Source organism: Chionomys nivalis, chromosome 11 (assembly GCF_950005125.1).
Source record: "Chionomys nivalis chromosome 11, mChiNiv1.1, whole genome shotgun sequence".
NCBI classification, from domain to species: Eukaryota; Metazoa; Chordata; class Mammalia; order Rodentia; family Cricetidae; genus Chionomys; species Chionomys nivalis.
Window position 1 is genome coordinate 58351080 of NC_080096.1, and position 18889 is coordinate 58369968.

Genomic DNA, 18889 nt, shown 5'->3' on the forward strand with positions numbered 1-18889 from the left:
CAGTATTTGTAGTGTTTTGTTGTTTAATGTCTGCTTTCCCTAGAACAAAAATGCTGTGTTGTTTATATACAACCTCAGATCAAGGTCATTCTCGGAGAGAAGGACTGGAGAGACTGTATTAGTTAATGGCCCACTACTGTCCATAGAAGTCAATATTCTATTACTTAAGGCTACCAGCAGCCTGAATATAATCTTAAATTTGATCTTCCTTTTATTCTTTTAACATTTAATTTTCTGGGGGTGGGGTATACAAGCATACTGTTATGAGATGGCCTAAAAAACAAACAAACAAACAAAAAACTGCTCATATGGTAATGTCTTACTCCTATTACTTCATATATGACAATATTTGGAAACAGAATCATTTAAAACAATTACAGGTTTAAAATGGAGTCACTGGGCGGACCTTGCTCTGATACTATTGGTGTCCTATGGAAGGAAATTTAGACACAAAGTGGTAATAAACAGCCATCTATAGGCCAAGAAGAGAGGCCTCAGAAGAAACCTTGATCTCAGCCTAGTTTCCAAACTGTAAACCAGCCTCTAGCTGGGCAGTAGTGGTGCACCCCTTTAATTCCAGCACTTGGGAGGCAGATGTAGGTGGATCTCTATGAGTTCAAATCCAGCCTGGTCTATAGAGTGAGTTCCAGGACAGGCTCCAAAGCTATAGAGATACAGCTTCAAAAAAATATGAATTAAATAAATAAATATCAGTTATTTTCCATTTTATTTATTTTTTTTTTTGGGTTTTTCGAGACAGGGTTTCTCTGTGGTTTTGGAACCTGTCCTGGAACTAGCTCTGTAGACCAGGCTGGTCTCGAACTCACAGAGATCCACCTGCCTCTGCCTCCCAAGTGCTGGGATTAAAGGCGTGCGCCACCACCGCCCGGCTATTTTCCATTTTATAATGAAGTCCTCCAAATTACTCATTTGAAAGAATGCTTCCAGGTTGGCATGGTGGTGCACACCTTTAATTACAGCATTCAGGAGGCAGAGGCAGGCAGATCTTTTGAGTTTGAAACCAGCCTGTTTCATAGAGTGAGTTCTAGGACAGCCAGAGCCACACAGAGAAACCCTGTCTCAAAAAACAAAAACAAAACAAAAAATACAATCACTAAGAAAATTATATGTTTCCTCCAGGAACAAAGTTACAGTTTTCAAAATGAATAAAAACTGGTGCTTCAGTCTGTACAATAACTGTTGAGGAGTCTTTTAACGGCGCAAATTGCAAAACTGAGGGAAGAAAGAAAGACAAGTCCCAGATGTGTCTTCCTGAGATAACGGACTATTTGGGATTGTGAATCCACATAACACATTGGACTCTTCAAATTAAACACCCTCAGGTTATTTTTAAGGGAAACCAATGAATGTAAATTTAAAAAATTCTCTACTAACAGAGGTAGGTTACAGATTATGGAAATTCCTTACAGTTGAATATTAATTTCTAAGGATGTAGTACTTCGTCTGAAATACTTTTGACTTCAGTGAAGGCAAATGTGATCTGACACTTACCCTGTCGATCAAACAATGAATCCACAGCTGTGGCTTTATTTGAAGGAGCTTCTGTGATTGGTCTGAGATATGACCTATACCCTTTTAAAATAGATGCCATAAATCGCAAAAATGTCTCTTGGATTTCCATCTCGAGTTGTGTCATCTTTTTTTGCCAAGAGAAATCTGCTTCAATTGGAGTCATCTCAATTGCTGAACTTTCTTGAGTCTTCCGGTAAACTGACAACAGAAGTAGAAACAAAACAAGGCATTCATATATGATATCTATTTGTATAATGATTGAATGATAATAGTCAAAATAAGGCCCAAACTTCCTTTTTCTTTCTTTTTTCTTTTCTTCTTCGAGATAGTCTTTCTGTATTTTAGCTACGTAGCTATGTATCTGGCTTCACACTCAACATCATCCCTAAGTGCTGGGGTAACTCAACTACACAAGCTGGAACCAGCCCATATAAACATGAGATTCAGTCTCAAAAAACCCTAAACAAACAACTAGGCTAGGGATATAGCTCAGACAGTAGAGTGCTTACCTAGCCCTGGGTTCATTCCCCAGAACTCCACAAACTGACCCTGTACCTCATCTGCAACTCTAACATTTGAGAGATAGAGACAAAAGGATTGGGAGTTTGAAGTCACTTTTAGCTCTCAGAACCGAGGGTAGCAAGGAGGGCAGGGTACAGAGAAAATGCTTAGAAAAAAAAAAAAAAAAACCAACTAAACATTATCTGTTATGTAATAACTAATTAAGCAGCACGCAATATTTAAATTAACAATTATCTTAATATAATCTTAGTCTCCCATTTAAAATACTGTAGGGGAGAGGTTAAAAACAAAAGAATCACAAGATCACAAGTTCCAGGCCAACTTGGGCTAGGTCGCAAAGAGCTGTCTCAAAACAGTGAAAAGGGACTAGAGAGATGGATGGGTCAGTGGTTAAGAATGCACACTGTTCTTCGTGGAACCAACCACCCATGCTGGGAAGCTTACATATCAAAGGAATCTGACACCCTATTCCGGGTACCCACCTGGGCATGCACATCTCACACACATGCGTGCACACAGAAACACTATTAGAAATAAGATACTAAACGTAAGGAAGAAAGAGAGACATCTGTGTTTGCAGCCAGTGTCCTACTCCCTCGTCGTACCCACCTGAGCAGAGCTGGGGATACAGCCTCTTCAAGGTCCCAAGCAGACTCTTACATGGCTTTTTGGGAAGCTGTTTCCAGTTTATGTTCTTCTTTTCATCAGATCTATTAAACCAGAATTTTAAAAATCTGTTATTTATAATTCATTTGTACTAAACAAAATTCTATGTCAAAGTTAAAAGGGGCACTGAAGATGGCTGCCTCCATCTAAGCCTCCAACAGCCTTCACCACCACAGTAAACAGTACAACACTGACTTGAAATCTGACTTCCAAAGGTATGTTTAAATATTATATTTTAAGGGTTGAATTAACTGACTTGAGACATTAGCCTACTCACAGAACTCTAAAATACTATATGCCCAAACCAAGAGCTGGAATTTAACTAAGAAGTAAAGTACACTTAGTTCGTCGTATTCCTCACAGAGGTGTAAGAAGAAATCAAACACATTATTTAACATAGTCTATGACCATAAAAGCATTTTAAAAAATAAAGATGCAGATGGAAGCTAAATAAAAGCTAAAATTTCCAAAATTTTTTACTTCGGAAACATAAAATACAGCAGAGACAATGGCTTTGGGAAATGCTCTTCTACAACTCAGCATGTGTGTGCCAGGCTTTCTTTTAACACTATAGCTTAGTCTTCAGTGACTGGAAACCTACAGACACACCAAAGCTTCACCTGACCTCTAAGACAGCATTGGGTTTTAAAGGCCTCTGTTTTGATCACAACCAAGTAGGGTGTGAAAAGTAAGACTCACTAGTGTTGGCTGAGCTTAGATCTCTGTGGGAAGAAGGTGTTTCCCCTTCAATTATTACAAGTCCAACCAAGTATTACCAGCATGGTCCAAGAATCTCCAAGTAGAAATTAACTTCTAATACTCCCTGGGTGGTAATACCACCAGCACAGAGGCAAATATCGTGTCCTCCCTGCAAAGATAATTGACTGAAGGCACTGTAGCAATCCCATGCTCCAGGGACTGCTAGAAGACACCTACTTTAGCTGAGTATGATGGCAGCAGGGAACAAAGCAAGGAGAATCGCCCCAGTTTAGTATGGATAGCCTGCTCTACAGCAAGTTCCAAGCCGGTCAGGGACAAAGGAAGGGCTTCCTTTTTTTTTGTTTTGTTTTTTGAGACACGGTTTCTCTGTGTTAACAATCCTGGCCATCCTGGAAGTTGTTTTGTAGACCAGGCTGGCCTCAAACTCACAGAGATCTGCCCGCCTTTGCCTCCTGAGTGCTGAGTTTAAAGGCATGTGCCACTGCCAACCTGTGCAAGATCTTTCTTATAAATAAGTAGATAAAATGTCAAATCAACTACGAAATTGTCATGTGTTTAAAACTAACGGCATGTCACATTTGTCACATTTAACTGATCAAGTATTTTTACTTGATGCAATCACATAGTACCTATAACGCTACCTTTTAAATCCCCAAATCCACACTGTCATGCCTATTTGGATTACTATTACCAGTTTGTAACCTGGTTCTAACATTTACTATCTATCTGACTTTGGAAAAAGTCATTTTGAAAGTCTGTTACTCAAATTTCTTCTAAAATTACAATGATAATATACCTAATCTACAGAAATTGCCACATGTTCACATTCTATATTCTGTCTAATCCAAGGGACCATCAACTATAAAACTTGTATTTTTATAGTCATAAGTGATATGAAGCACTGGGTGGTGGTGGCGCATACCTTTAATTCCAGCACTCGAGAGACAGAAACGGGCAGATCTCTATGAGTTTGAGGCCAGCCTGGTCTAGAGAGTGAGTTCCAGCAGGCTCCAAAGCTACACAAAGAAACCCTGTCTTGAAAAACCAAGAGAGAGAGAGAGAAAGAAAGTCTGTTGGGTTGAATGTATGGCACTTGAGGAAGGCACAAAGATCAGTTCAAGAGCACCCTTGGCTACCACAGCTAGCTCAAATTCAAGGGCCAGTCTGGGATATGTGATACTTATACAAACAAAATTTTAGAGCTACTTATGAGACCGAGTGGTAGAGATCAGGCCTAACTCACACCAGACCCTGGGTTCAGTTCCCAGGAAAGGAGGGAAGAAGAGTAGGAAATGAGGGAGGGAAGTGTAAATTCATGAAGTGATTCACTACTTCCAAGTTGTCTATAAATCTAGATATACACAATAATGAGCCACCATAGCTATACAATTTTAAAATACAGTAGTGTATCCATTTCAGCATATTTTAACTTAAATTTTTGTGGGGTTATTTGAGGCAATGTCTCACTCTGTAGCTAAGGCTGATCTGGATCTCATTATGTAGCCCAGGATCTCCAATTCCCGGTGATCTTTCTCTTTAATCTCCCAAGTGAGTTTATAAGCATAAGCTACCGTACTTAGCTTTAGTATTATTTTCTAAGCAAATGTTTTCTTCCTTCCTTTCATACAACTATTCTTCCAGTTCACATGCAGGTATCTTCTCAAACAGATGCACTGCAGTGACCACAACGGCCTGGAGAGAAAGGGTCTCAAATAGCATAGGCTGGCTCCAAACAGACCATACAGTAGAGGGTCCATGAATTTCTGATCCTGCTACCTCTGCCACTCAAGTGCAGAGATTACAGGGATATGCCACTGTAGCATGTATTCAGTACTAGAGAGGGAAAACAGGGCTTCAAGAATGCTAAGCAAGCCCTCTATCAACCAAGCTACATCCCCAACCCCCAATTTTTTTTATCTATACCATTTCCTGCTAATACATCTTATTTCTAGATGTTTCTAAATAGCTCTAATTATATATGGTGGAAACTACACATGTGAGATAATAAAGATGGATCACTTACACATATATCATATTCGTATCCAAGTCAATGCAAACAACATCTTGTGGTGGGTCATGAAGATCAAAGTACCTTGAGTCCACTCCAACTATAAATGGTAAAGGTGCACTAAGCACTCCAGCCAGTGAAAGAGGACAAAGGGGAATATATGGGCACTGCCATTGAAATGGAAAGATCATCTAGGGGAAAAGTTTTTTAAAAATTAACCAAATTCAAATTTGCAATGACAATTACACAATTAACTATTATTAAAAGGGACCGCTGAAAAGTAATAAATATGTTTTAATTTTAAATCTCATTCCAAAATAAAGTGGCTACAAATACTACTGGATTAAAATTCAAGAATAATAATGATCACGGCACACTTAAAATCCTAACAGCTCTCTGCAAGTTAATTCTTCTGATATCTAGACAAATCCCACACGCATATTTTATGGAGAACCGAAGCAAAGAGATGAAACTGCCTCCCAAATCATACAATAAACTTAGGCATTTTACCCACTAATGAGCTCTGACCAAAATTAAACTCAGCGCACAAGAAGATGGGTAGAGTCTGGGAGAGACAAACTAATGTGGGGCTAGGCTTAAGCTTGGCGGTAGAGTGTTTGCTTAGCATACTTAGCATCCTTGGGTTCGAGTTCAAGCACCACACTAAAATTTTAAGTATAACAAATAATTAAAAATTAAGAAATCTCTTGAGAATCACTTCAAGATCTAACAAAACATTTTCTACACTTCAAATAAACATTTAAAATAATTCAACTTCAGTGAAGCTTGACCTCTTTAAAATAAAGAAGATATAAAACATTCTGAGAATCTCAAACAAATAAAGAGCCAGGCATATTGAACTCATGTAATTCCAGAGCAGATACAGGCAGATCTGTATCACTAGCTATCCATCCAGGATAGCCAGTGAGAAAAATCAATCTCAAAAAAAAAAAAAAAAAAAAAAAAGTGTAATGTGGAATTTACCAAGTCTCTGATCTCCATACATACACACACCCTCATCCTCATAAACACATGAACACAAACATATGCACACACAAAAAATTAATAGGAGTTTTAATTTACAAACTGCTACCTTAATTGGTGTATGTGTATGTTGGGATTTTGTTTGTTTTGTTTCTGTTTTTTTTTTTTTTTTTTTTTTTTAAACACCTACTCCAATTCATTTGTTTCTGTTTTTAAGAACAGCTTCTGATAGGTTGAAAGAATGGGCTCAGGGTCTGGAGAGATGGCTCGATGTCTAAGAGCATCTGCTGCTCTTGCAGAACACCTGGGTTCAGTTCCTAGAACCTATACTGAGAGGCTCCAGCTCCAGGGGATCTGACACCCTCCTCTGGCCTTCATGAGTACTAGTCCATATACACATAGACACAAACACATAAAACAACAAACTGTACTGCAGGGACTACAGAGACTCACTTAAAAACATACTTTTCTATGGGACAGAGCACTGCACAGTTTGCTGACTTCAAACTCACTATGCTGTGGAGAATGACCATGAATTTCTAGTCTTCCTGCCTCTGCCACCTGGATGCTCGGTAACACTGCAACATGATGAGATCTGCTCCAAGGTAAGACTCATCATTCTGTGCCTGGTTCAATTTTCACCTTCACCCATCCCAAAAAAATACTATACCGCCACCCCTGCCAGACATTACCGATTATTATTCAAGACTGGGGTTTCTGTACTCAAGAATCATACACTTAACAGACACATGAGTATTTATTAGATGCCAAGCACTCTTAGACAATGAGACCACAGTATCAAGAAAACAGACCCTAGCTTCAGTCTGAATATTAGTCTACTTTTTTCTATAAAATGCAGAGTAATTTAGGCATCACAACCTTTGTAACAACTACTTAACTCTGCTATTGTACAAGAAAACAGTAACGGGTCGTAAATCAATAGGTAGCCTATGTTTCAATAAAACTTTATTATTCGCACAACTCCTGGTAGACATGAACTGGCAGGTCAGATTTGCCCAGTCTGTTGATACCTACTCTGACAGAAAGAGGTAGAAAATAAAGAGAAGATATAATTAATTCAATATTTACTCTAGTAGAAAGTGAGTAATACTATGGAAAAAGAAAAGGACCCTCATGAACGTGGTTAAGAGTTCAGAGCAGGTTATACTAGTACAGACAACGCGAGCCTCATTGTGAAAAAGACAGCTACTTGAAACACAAACCTAAGTGTTCCAGAATAAAGCAAGAAAGCAGGGTGGCTGGGCATGGCAGCTCCCACCTCTAATTCCAACACAGGAGGCTGAGGCAGGAAAACTGCTAAAGTAAAGCCATCAACCTGGTAAGTTCCAGGTCAACTTCAGCTAAGTGTGAGCCTGTCTTTTAAAAAAAGCAAGACCAGTGGGAGGGAAGGCTTGGCATTTAAGAGTGAGTATCTTCTTGCAGACAACCTGAGTTTGGTTTCAAGCACCCATATGTAATGGCTTACAACACCTGTAACTCCAGCTCCAGGGGATCCAATGCCCTCTTCTGGCCTCCCCAGGCACCCACACTCATATCTGCGGACACACACACACATACACCACAAAATTTAAAATAGTACAATAAAATAAACAAGAGCTAGAAAGACAGCTCAGCAGTTAGAGCACTTGTATAATCATGCGTTTTGTAGTTCAGACCCCAGCAACTACACAGTAAATCTGGTATTCATGAATGCACACACACAGCAACAAAAAATTCAGCACAATCTGATTTCTAAATGCAGTAAGAAAGCTGACTTCATGACAGTGTTTTAAGTAGAACTTAACTTTATTTGTGATGTACCCAAGAGCTTAGTGTTTTATATTATCCTATTCAAAATAAAGCCATATGTATAACTAGAGAAAACAGTTAACAGTTAAAATAAGAAATTAACCATGTAATAAATTTGCAAAATTTAAAGCAAAATCAACTAGAGTTTCTTTGGTGTTCTGCTTTATTCTTTATTTGAGGCAAGGTTTTGATATATAAGTATTTCTGTCTCAGCCTCCCAAGTGCCATAATATTGTATAGCAACTTTCTTTGAATTGAAACAATCCCCCTTGAGAAAGCAGAGTCAAAAGATTAACAGGCCTGGGAAACCTGACTCAGCCTCACAAGAACTCTCCCTCTCCTAGGTCACAGGAACAGTAAACAACTGCACTAGCCCTGTAAACTGAAGAGATTCTAACCTTCTGCAGTGCCTGCCAGTCCTGAAGATGGCTAGGATTCCAGCCTGATTCATGAGTGGTCATTTAGGCTACGGGATTTCCACAATGCAGCTGCATTTGAACTTTCTCTGCTTCTGTGAGTAACCTCTCACCCACACTCCTCTGAGTAGTCCCAATAACCTGACTAGCTTTCCAAGTTGGACTCTGGTAGGTTCGTTACTTTAGTCTCTTCTTGGTTCCCTCCTAGAACGACAAGACCTTTATTTGTGTTTCCCCAGGAAGCATGGGACTAGAGGTAGGTAGCACCAGACTCCACTTATATGTTTTAATGTTATATAATAAATATTTACTCTGTGGAGAACACTAAAATACGAAAAATTAGAAATTGACTTTTTTTTCCCTCAAACAAAAGTCACTTTTGTTTTCTTCATACATACAAATTATATTCATATTAAACTGACTGGGCTGGAATTTAAAAGCTGCTTTCTTTAAAGAATACAAATCCTCTAGTAGCAATTTTGTTCTAAAAGAAAAAGTTTATACTCACAGCAACAACAGCTTCAGCTACCCCAGTCAGGACAGCTGGCCTAAGAGAATGCAGCAGAATCTTACTCTCAAGTAGAACCAGCAGCAGCAACGTTGCACAATTCTCAGGACCCAAATTCATCAGTAAGGTACTAAAGTTGGCTCCACTAGAAAACAGAAAAAGAAAGGGTTACAAACTACTTTGCTAAAATATTACCAAGATTTGCTTACTAAACAGCATAATAATCTAATGTTAATTTCAATTTGTAATTTAGCAATGAGAAATAAAATGTAGCTAAATGAGGTAGTATATGGTGCGATTCAAATGAACACATATTAAGAAAGATTTTCTGAAGCCCAGACATTTGAGCTGAGTTCAAAGGAACAGAGTCAAGGGTGTGATGGGGCTGGGCGACAGCATATGTAAAGACTCAGGAAAAAGCTAATGCCATATCCAAGAACTGCAAAACAAGCGAGCATGGGAAAAATGACAAGAGGTTAGGTTAAAGAGAAATGACTGACTAATCATTTATACTTGTATTCATAAGTGGATGCACTGGCTGTAGGGTAGATTGAAAAGGAAACTGGAGGAAGAAGAGCAAGGATTAATTAAGAGGCTACTAATGAAATAGTCCAGATAGTACCCTGGATTAGTGACACAGATGAAAAGACGCAAATAGAATAGAAGATAGCACCAGCTCACCATGAACATTACTGACTGCACATGGGAAGGAAGAATAATTCTTGGTTTTGTAGAATGTGTGCACATGCACCTGGGCACATGCAGTATGTAGGGATGCATGCAGTGGTCAGGAGACAGCCTCAGGCGCTAGTTCTCAGTACCTTCCATCTTTTCTCTGCAAAAGGGTCTATCCTTGGCCTAGAACTTCACCAAGTAGGCTACCTGGCTGGTCAGCAAGCTTCTAAAATCCACTTATCTTTGCTTCCTGTCTGGCCACTGCTGGGATTACAGGCATGTACCACCCATGCATGCTTTCCATGTGGGTTCTGTGGACCAAAATTCAGATCCTCACACTTGCATGCCAAGTGCTTCACATACTGAGTCATTTCTGGGCCTTGGAATTCTCTCAAGTGCTATACCACTTGAAATTCTCTCAAGTGCTATACCACCCACCCAGGTACCAAGGATGGCAAGACTAAGGGATGCCCTATCCTTATCTAGTTGGTCATCCTGCCTCTAAAGTACTCTATCCCTTTTGTGTTTTTTCTTTACTGGAGACTGAACTCAGGGCTTGTGTAAGCTAAGCAAGTGCTCTACCACCAAGCTGTACAGGTACTCATAGCTTTTTATTTTAAGACAGGTCTCACCAAGGTGCTAGGATTACAAGCTTATGCCACCATGCCTGACTCAGAGAAGTATTTTAAAGTATTCTGTATTCTGTTTTAAGCAAATAAATATAGCATTTAAAATACTATCAATGGGGCTGGAGAGATGGCTCATAGATTAAGAGCACTGGTTGTTCTTCCAGAGGTCTTGAGTTCAATTCCCAGCAACCACATAGTGGTTCACAACCACCTATAACAAGATCTGGTGTCCTGGCACACATGCAGGTAGAACACGTATACATAATAAATAAATAAAATCTTAAAAAATATACTATCAAATGAGGGTGTGGCTTGTAAGGTCCAACATACATAAGGTCTTAGGTTCTATCCAAAACAAACAAACAACAAGCAAACAAAGCAAGCAAATAAGCAAAGCATCATTACCTTAATGGTAAAGGTGTGGAAACTGGTTGTGATAATATTAACGCGTCGTGGACTGATAGCTTAAAAGAAACAAAAGCAGAAATTAGTCAAACCAATTTTTTAGTCTCAATATTTAGATAAGGGTAAGACTGAAAATTAATATGCAGAAAGGTATATAATTTTAATCACACTGAGATATAAATGATAGCTACAACTACTCAGAAATATTTGTATTAGCTCTTAAATTGCTGAACTTTGACCTAGTTAGTGGGTTAAATGCAGGTACATAAAAATTTGGAATAATTTTTTATAGGAACCTCAAATTTATTTACTCACCAGACTAGTTAAGCATCTGTAACTGTTTAGTACAAATTAATACTTGCTGAACTGAATACATTCAAGACCAACAGTGTCTGGCTTAATCCTGTTATAGAATGTTAACATGTAATATTAGAAGAAATATTAAATGGATCACTTCAGTAACTAGTGCTACTCAGTGTCAGTTTGTAGACTGTTATGATTCAGAAAGAGACAGTACATAAATAGAAAGCTAAATATTCAGCAACTTTGATAACAACCTACTCTCGTTCCTGTAGTCAAGCAGTCAGTAAATGTCATAAGCAATATACCTACAAGGCCTGTCACTACCTAGGCCTGGGAAGAAGCAGGTTGTTCAGCACAGTCAGAAAGCATTGTTTAAACTCTTTTCATTGTCCCCCCAAATACTCAGCATTTAAATATTAAAATACTAAATATCATCAGTTACTCTGAAACTAAGAACATGGCCACAACATAATTCTGAGGTTTACATTATTAAATTTAGCTATGCAAAGACCATGCATGGACCAATGAAAACATGTAACTTATGATGCCATGAATGATAAGTAATAATCCAGTTGTAATTCACCTGGGATCTAAAACCCAATTAGGAAAGAAATGTTCAGTAAAGCTACTAAATAATGAGATAGTCAGAATTTCATACAGACATACTGCTTCATTTCAAACTCAAAGAACCTGGCACAAACTAACATGAGAAGACTTCTTTTTCGTTACCTGTACAAGGATTCTTGGTCTTTGTGGTGAAGGAAAAGGGATGTTTTGCATAAAATGTGAGATGTGTCTAGAAAAGATGGTGAGATGAATACCACAGTTACTTTCTTTAATGCATCATAGATTTTAACAAGCCTTTCATTCTACTATATAGAACCCAATGGAAAAAGCATTTATTAAAACTGAGCTAAAGAAACAAACATCTGCCAAGCGTGGTGCATTCTTGTAATTCTGGTATTTAAAAGGCTGAAGCAGAAGGATTACTACAAGTTGAAAACTACCCTGGGCTACAGAGTGATGAGTTCTAGGCCAGCTTGCACTACAGAGTGAGTCCATGTCTAATAGAACAAAGCCCACTATTTTCATCAGGAAATCAGTAACATAAAAACAGCTCTCATAAAGTAAACAAGCTAATTAGGAACTACAGAGATTGCTCAGCAGCTAAGAATGGCTACACTCCTCAAAGAGCCCAAGTTCAGTTCATAGCCACCTGGTGGCTCACAAACACCTGGAATTCTAGCTAGCTCCAGGAGGTTCAATGTACAGCGTCTAGCCTCCACAGCAACCACACACATGTGGTACACACATGTATACACAAGCACACACACAAAAATAAATCTTTTTTTTTAAAGCTATTTGTGCCAGACAGTGATGGTGCATACCTTTCATCCAAGTACTCAGGAGGCAGAGGCAGATGGATATCTGTGAGTTCAAGGCCAGTCCTGTCTAGAGAGCTAGTTCCAGGACAGCCAGGGCTACACAAAGAACCCTGCCTCAGAAGGAAAAAAAAAGGAAAAAACAAACGAACAAACAAACAATTTTTACAACCTTGGTTATCAGTGACATTATAAGGAAGTATAAATAAGGAATTTAAACCTAGATTTATTACTAGAACTATAGACAAACAACCTAAATGCTGTTTCTCTACTTAGAAATAATGTCTTTCAAGTTTCTCCAGAGTTTTATGTTCTTGGGAGAGATAAAATGTAGAATTTACCTTAACAGAAGAACAATGATCGCATCATTGATCTTGAGTCTATTGCACAAATCACAGAATCTCAATTGCCCACAAACTTACTAACTTGTCATCAGTTAAATTTTACCTCAATTTAGTTAATCTGACAACTGAAACTTAAATGTAAAACTATAAACCACTAACTTGCATTATGGGAATAAAGTGAAAACCCTACATTTTACACCAAATGCTGATACTGTGAAGACTTTACAAAGTTCTTGACCCTTCTACCCTTCTTGTTTTGTTACTAAAGTTGAGTATTATACACAATAACAAACAAAAGCCATGTCCCACTAAAAATCAAAACAGTTTATAAATGACAGGCTTGGGGCCAGAGAGATAGCTCACTGAGTAAGCCTAATAACCTGAGTTTGATCACCCAGAGCACACATGGTGGAAGGAGAGAACTGACTCCCACAAGTTATCCTCTGACCTCTGATCCTGTGCCTTGGTGGTATGTGTGTGCATGGATTCTTACACATACATAAATGAACACAAACAGCAAGCTTTTATTTATTCATTTTCTTTGATTTACTTACTTTTTGTGTATGAGTGTTGTGTTGTGTGTATTAGTACTCGACATGTGAAGGTCAGATGGTACTGGCTATCCTGGATCTAGAGCTAGCTGTCATGAGGATGCTGGAAATCGAACCCAAGTCTTCTGCTCTTACCTGACAAGCCATCCCTCCAGCCCCAATAAATAAGTTTAAAATGACAGGATGGAGGCTGTAAACACCTATAAAGTCCCTATTCAAAAACTAAGAGGCTCAGGAGTTTGCAGTCAGTCTAGGCTACTAGTCTAAGAACTCTGTCCGAAAAAAAAAAAAAACAAAATACAGCACAAAGACTTCATTCATGGCTCTACATCTATTTTTCTTGATTACAAAACATTTCCATGACAAAAAGAAATATGGAACATTCTGCCTCGTGCTAAAACCAAAATCACATAGCAGTTAACATCAGCTAATTTACTTTTGTAATTTTCATATTAGTTTACAGATGAATATTCATTATACCTAATTCTTGTACTGGCCACTTACACAAAGTATGTGTATACATTCACTGACTTGGTTTCTGAAGAATGAATAGGAAGAAGAACACATACATCTATACAAGTTATTGTCTAATCTGAATTATCACCACAATCATAAGGCCATGTTTACCAAGACTCCAATTTCAAGTTCACGATCAATGACTCAGTGGAGAGGGAACAAGTAAAAATATGGTAACTATGATTCTCCTTCCCTTTCAATTCTGCGGCTAAGTTAGATGACAGTGAAATGACCATTATGTATCTTATTTCCACAGACATGACACCACATCATTATACATACTTTTCAATGGGAAGAGGATGTGGTCCAGACACAGAAACTTTGTAGATAAACATAAGAAATTTCTTAAAAGCATCAAAAAAAGGCCAGTGTGAAAGCAAACAAATGCACTTGTTTGAATTGATGGGTTTGGAGACCACTTTTCTCTCCACAGGGGTCAACAGGCCCAGCTGCATAAGTTGCTTCTCTGTTAGAAGTTCTCGAGGGTAAGGCTCATAAAACTGGATGGCAGCTCCATAGACCTACAGTCAAAGAATTGTTGTGAGATTTACATTTCATGCTGGAGATTAAAATCCAAACCTCAAGCATCCTAAGCAAGCATTCTACCAGGATATCTATATGCCCAATGTTCTTTTTCTCTTTAAACAAATATTTTCTGTTCATACCAAACAGATAAATGAAATATCTCACCTCAAACTCAATCAGATTTTGATGCAAATCCATCTAGATCCCCACACACATTGTGATTACACATGTAAGCATTTATTTAAAAATAATAATAAAATAAAAGAATGGAATGGGAGGGAGAGATCTTGGGAGGGAGAGAGGGAGAGAGAGAGAGAGAGAGAGAGAGAGAGAGAGAGAGAGAGAGAGAGAGAGAGAGAGAAAAGGAGAGAAAAGGAGAGAAAAGAAAAGAAAAAAGGCAACTTCATGCAGCTGAGGTGATTTAATAGGCAAAGCATTTAACCTTGCAGGCCTGACAATCCGAGTCCAAATTACAGATTCCACAGTAGGAGAGAACTGTCTCCTAAAAGCAGTCCTCTGATCTCTTTAAACATGTGCAACACACGTGTTCCTACACTCACACATGCATTTAAAAAAGGGGGAACGATTTTTTTTTTACTTGTTCTCACTTTTATCCAGTGTATTTTTTACCTACTCTGTTGAGTACTCTAATAACCTCACTCAACTTGTACTTGCTTGAACATTTTTTCGAACATGGAATATACAGAAACATAACATTGATCCCATCTGTCATTCTTTTGTATGTGTATCCATGAGAAAGTACATGTGCACACATATCAACCCTCACCTTCCACTTGACTGGGTCTCTGTTTTTTGCACTCCATGTGCCAAGCTAGCTGGCCTGTGAGCTTCAGGGACTCTACGTCTCTGCTACTCATCTTGCCAGTGGACAATAGAGTTACTGACACATGCTACCTTATCTGACTTTTACATGAGTTCTAGTGAGTCAAACTTAGGTCCTCATGCCTGCACGGTAAGCACTTTATGCACTGGGCCCACATGATTTTTTTTTCTCTTCAAATAGGGTAGTTTTTAATTCTACTTTCTGTCTCAATGAAGTTGCCTATTCTAATGATACCTACTACATGTAGAATCAGTATTTATTCTTTTTGTGTTTTGCTTATTTTACTTAGCATGTTTTCAAAGCTCATCCATGTTACAGGATGTATTTGAATTTTATCTTTTTTAAAGCTGAGTAATGTTCTATAGTGTATATACACCAAATTCCACTTTCCTCTCATTCTTCAGTGGATACCTGGGATGTCTGGTAATACTACAAGCATACTGCCATCCAAGTTCTTTTCAAGAGAGACCGTAAGCTCAGTTCTCTGGGTACAGATCTCAGAATGAAACTGCTTCATCAAATAATTAATTCTGTTTTCCTTTTGAAGGAGCTGCCAATCTGTTGTCCACAGAAGCAGGGTTAAAGGGTTCTGCTTTCTCTATATCCTTAATAATACTGATTTTCTGATTTTTGCTGTTACTTAGTAGTCAACTTAATAAATGTGAAATGCTACCTTACCATAACTTTGTATCTCCAAACTACATGAAGCTGAGCATCTTTTACAAGCTAACTGGCCATTTATGTGTCTTTAGAGAAATGTCTACTTAAGTCTGTGTGGTGGTTTGAATAAGAATGGCCCTATAGGCTCAAAGATTTGAATACTTAGTCATCAGGGAATAGCACTACTGGAGAAGGATCTATATATAAGCACTTATGAGCTAGGAGTATAAATAGATTTAAACAGAACACTTTGCCTATCATACAAAGGTCCAAGGTCAACCCCCATTAGGAAAAATAAAAAAAAAATTTTCTTTTTACAAATATATTTTCCCTTCTTGTCATTTGTATCTTACACTCTCTTAAATTGTTGGGGGTGTTTGTTTGTTTGTTTGAGATGGTCTCATGGAGCCCTGGCTAGCTTCAAACCTGAGATGCTAGTTTTCCATATGCTATGACCACAGGAGATCAGAGGACACATCCGTGGAGTCGGCTCTCTCCATCTACCTTTATCTGGGCCCCAGGGATCAAAGTCAGGACTCCAGGATCGTGAAGCAAGTGCCTTTACCTGCTGAGCTGTCTGGTCAGTCCTCTAAGAGGAATTTTCAGCCCTTAAGCCTGAGGTTGAATCTGAGTTTATTATGTGGTTATTGTTTGTCTGGTGGTGGGAATACAACTCAAGGCTGTGCACAGCAAACTCTACATCACTGAGGTATAGATGATTTTCACATCTAAACTCTTTTTTCTTCTTTGCTTTGTGTGTTTGTTTTATTTTGCTTTGTTTTGTTTGAGACAGAGTTTCATTGTAAAACGAACAGTCTTGGCTGTCCTGGAACTTGCTTTGTAGACCAGGCTGGCCTCAAACTCACAGAGATCTACTTGCCTCTGCCTCCAGAGTGCTGGGATTAAAGGTGTGTGTCATCCCCATCTGGTTCACATCTAAACTCTCAAGTGTCCTTTTCTCTCCAGTTATTTGAAGTTATGGGTCACTATGTGGCCTAAGTTATCTGCTATTATTCCTCGTCCTCCTAGTGAAGCACCTGTAGCAAGCTAAAAGCCTTGCTCACATTAGGTAACTATTTTTCACCTCAATCCATTACAGCAATTCTAAAATCAAGATTACAGGTAATAGCTGGGCATGGTGGAGCACGCCTTCAATCCCAACACTCAGGAGGCAGAAGCAGGCGGATCTCTGTGAGCTTGAGACCAGCCTAGTCTACAATGTGAGTTCCAGGACCAGCTAAGGCTGTTATACAGAGTAACCTTGTCTCCAAAAACATTAACAAAAAACAAAACAACAACAACAACAAAGACTACCAATAATTATCTAGTTGAAATACTTTCAGGGCTTTAATTCCTTTTTTCTCTGTGTAACAAAAATACAACTGACAATCCTATCTTCTTTTATCTTCAAAATCTTTATTCCTTTGGTATGTTTGACAGTAAACACTTCTCTTTATTCTGATAACTTCTTTCTTTCCCACACAAGATCCAATTCTGACCATCATTTAAATACTGCCATTTCTAAAGCTTCTTGTCTAATTCAATTGGGAAAATTTTATTCTCTAATGTTTGAACTATAATCATCTCAATAGCAGAACACCAATCTTTATGTTTTCCAGAACTCAATTCCTATTTCCAGATGACTTGGCAACATCTCTGTCTAGATAGACATCATAAGCCATTACTTTCAAAGGTGAATAGAAACTGAGGGATGGCTCAGTGAGTCAAGCACTTGTCCCACAGCATGAGGAACCAAGCTCAGATCCCCAGCACCCAAGTAAGTACTGGGCACTAAAAACATGGCCTTCCATTTTTGCTAGTCTGCCCTTTAGGAATTCATTTACTAAATGTGTTATATTTTTATCTGCTGTTTTTCGTTTGTTTCTCCATTTAAAATAGGGTCTCACTGGATGGACTAGAACCAGACTGGCCTCAAACCCAGAGATCCACCTGCCTCCCAAGTACAGGAATTAAAAAGTTCACATCACCACGCTCAGCTATTTGCTATATTTTAAAATTTCATGTTTTATCCTTTTCTGTGCTACATTTTAGAAAATCTACCATTCCCTTCATTAATTCTTCCTTTGGGTATTGACTTGTGTGTTGTTGAAACCATTCGTGAAGGCTGGGCATGTGGAACATGCCTATAATTCAACACAAGAGGCTGAAGCAAGAAGATTCATGTAAATGAGATCAGCCTGGGTCACATAGAGAGTCCCTATCTCCAAGAAAACAAACAAAGTCACGGAATTTTAATTGTATTTATTTATATACTTTAATTTTAAAGATCATATTTCTAATTTCTAGTCTTCTGAATTTTTTATCTATTTGTTTTGTTTCTTTTGAGATAAGATCTCTCTATGTAGCTCTGGATATCCTGGAACTCACTAGGTAGACCAGGCTGGCCTCAAACTCACAGATCTCTCTCAGCTTGCCTCTCTAGCCTTCCAAGTGCTGGGATAAGAGGACATATTTAATTACTTATTTAATTCATAATGGCTTTTTTTCCTTCAATCATTTCAATGTCTTGTCATCCAGTTGTTTTATGAAACCCTGACTCTTCCCAAACCTGTATCTTTAAATCATTACCATAATCTTATTTTGAGACCTGTGCTTGGGGATAGCTCTCTCAAAACACTTTATTTTGATATATAAGATTCAGGAATATCAGCATATTATATAATCACAAGTATCATGTTGACTTTGAAAATTTTTATGCATTATTGTTTTAAAAAACTTGGAAGTAAATAAAAAACACATACTAAAATTAACCAGACCCAAAATCTGCCAATTCTAACTGTACAGAAGTTCACTGAGTTGTACAGACTTTGGGTCTGGTTACTCCTGACTTCTTATGATGGGTGTTATAGTATAAATGAAAATGTCTTT

The 18889-nt window shown here is 38.2% G+C and overlaps 1 protein-coding gene across 4 annotated transcripts in view; it reads right to left on the reverse strand.

Moving 5' to 3' along the window:
* The window catches only part of Dennd4c (DENN domain containing 4C), a 103550-nt gene that overhangs the window by 48110 nt on the left and 36551 nt on the right, over positions 1-18889 (reverse strand). For all 4 annotated transcript variants that reach the window (XM_057783804.1, XM_057783802.1, XM_057783803.1 and 1 more), the window contains exons 6-12: positions 14254-14492; positions 11908-11974; positions 10876-10934; positions 9167-9311; positions 5465-5640; positions 2665-2765; positions 1513-1731 (exon numbers count right to left, since the gene is read on the reverse strand). In XM_057783804.1, coding sequence (XP_057639787.1) covers positions 1513-1731; positions 2665-2765; positions 5465-5640; positions 9167-9311; positions 10876-10934; positions 11908-11974; positions 14254-14492 — 1006 coding nt within the window. The remainder of the gene's footprint in view (positions 1-1512; positions 1732-2664; positions 2766-5464; positions 5641-9166; positions 9312-10875; positions 10935-11907; positions 11975-14253; positions 14493-18889) is intronic.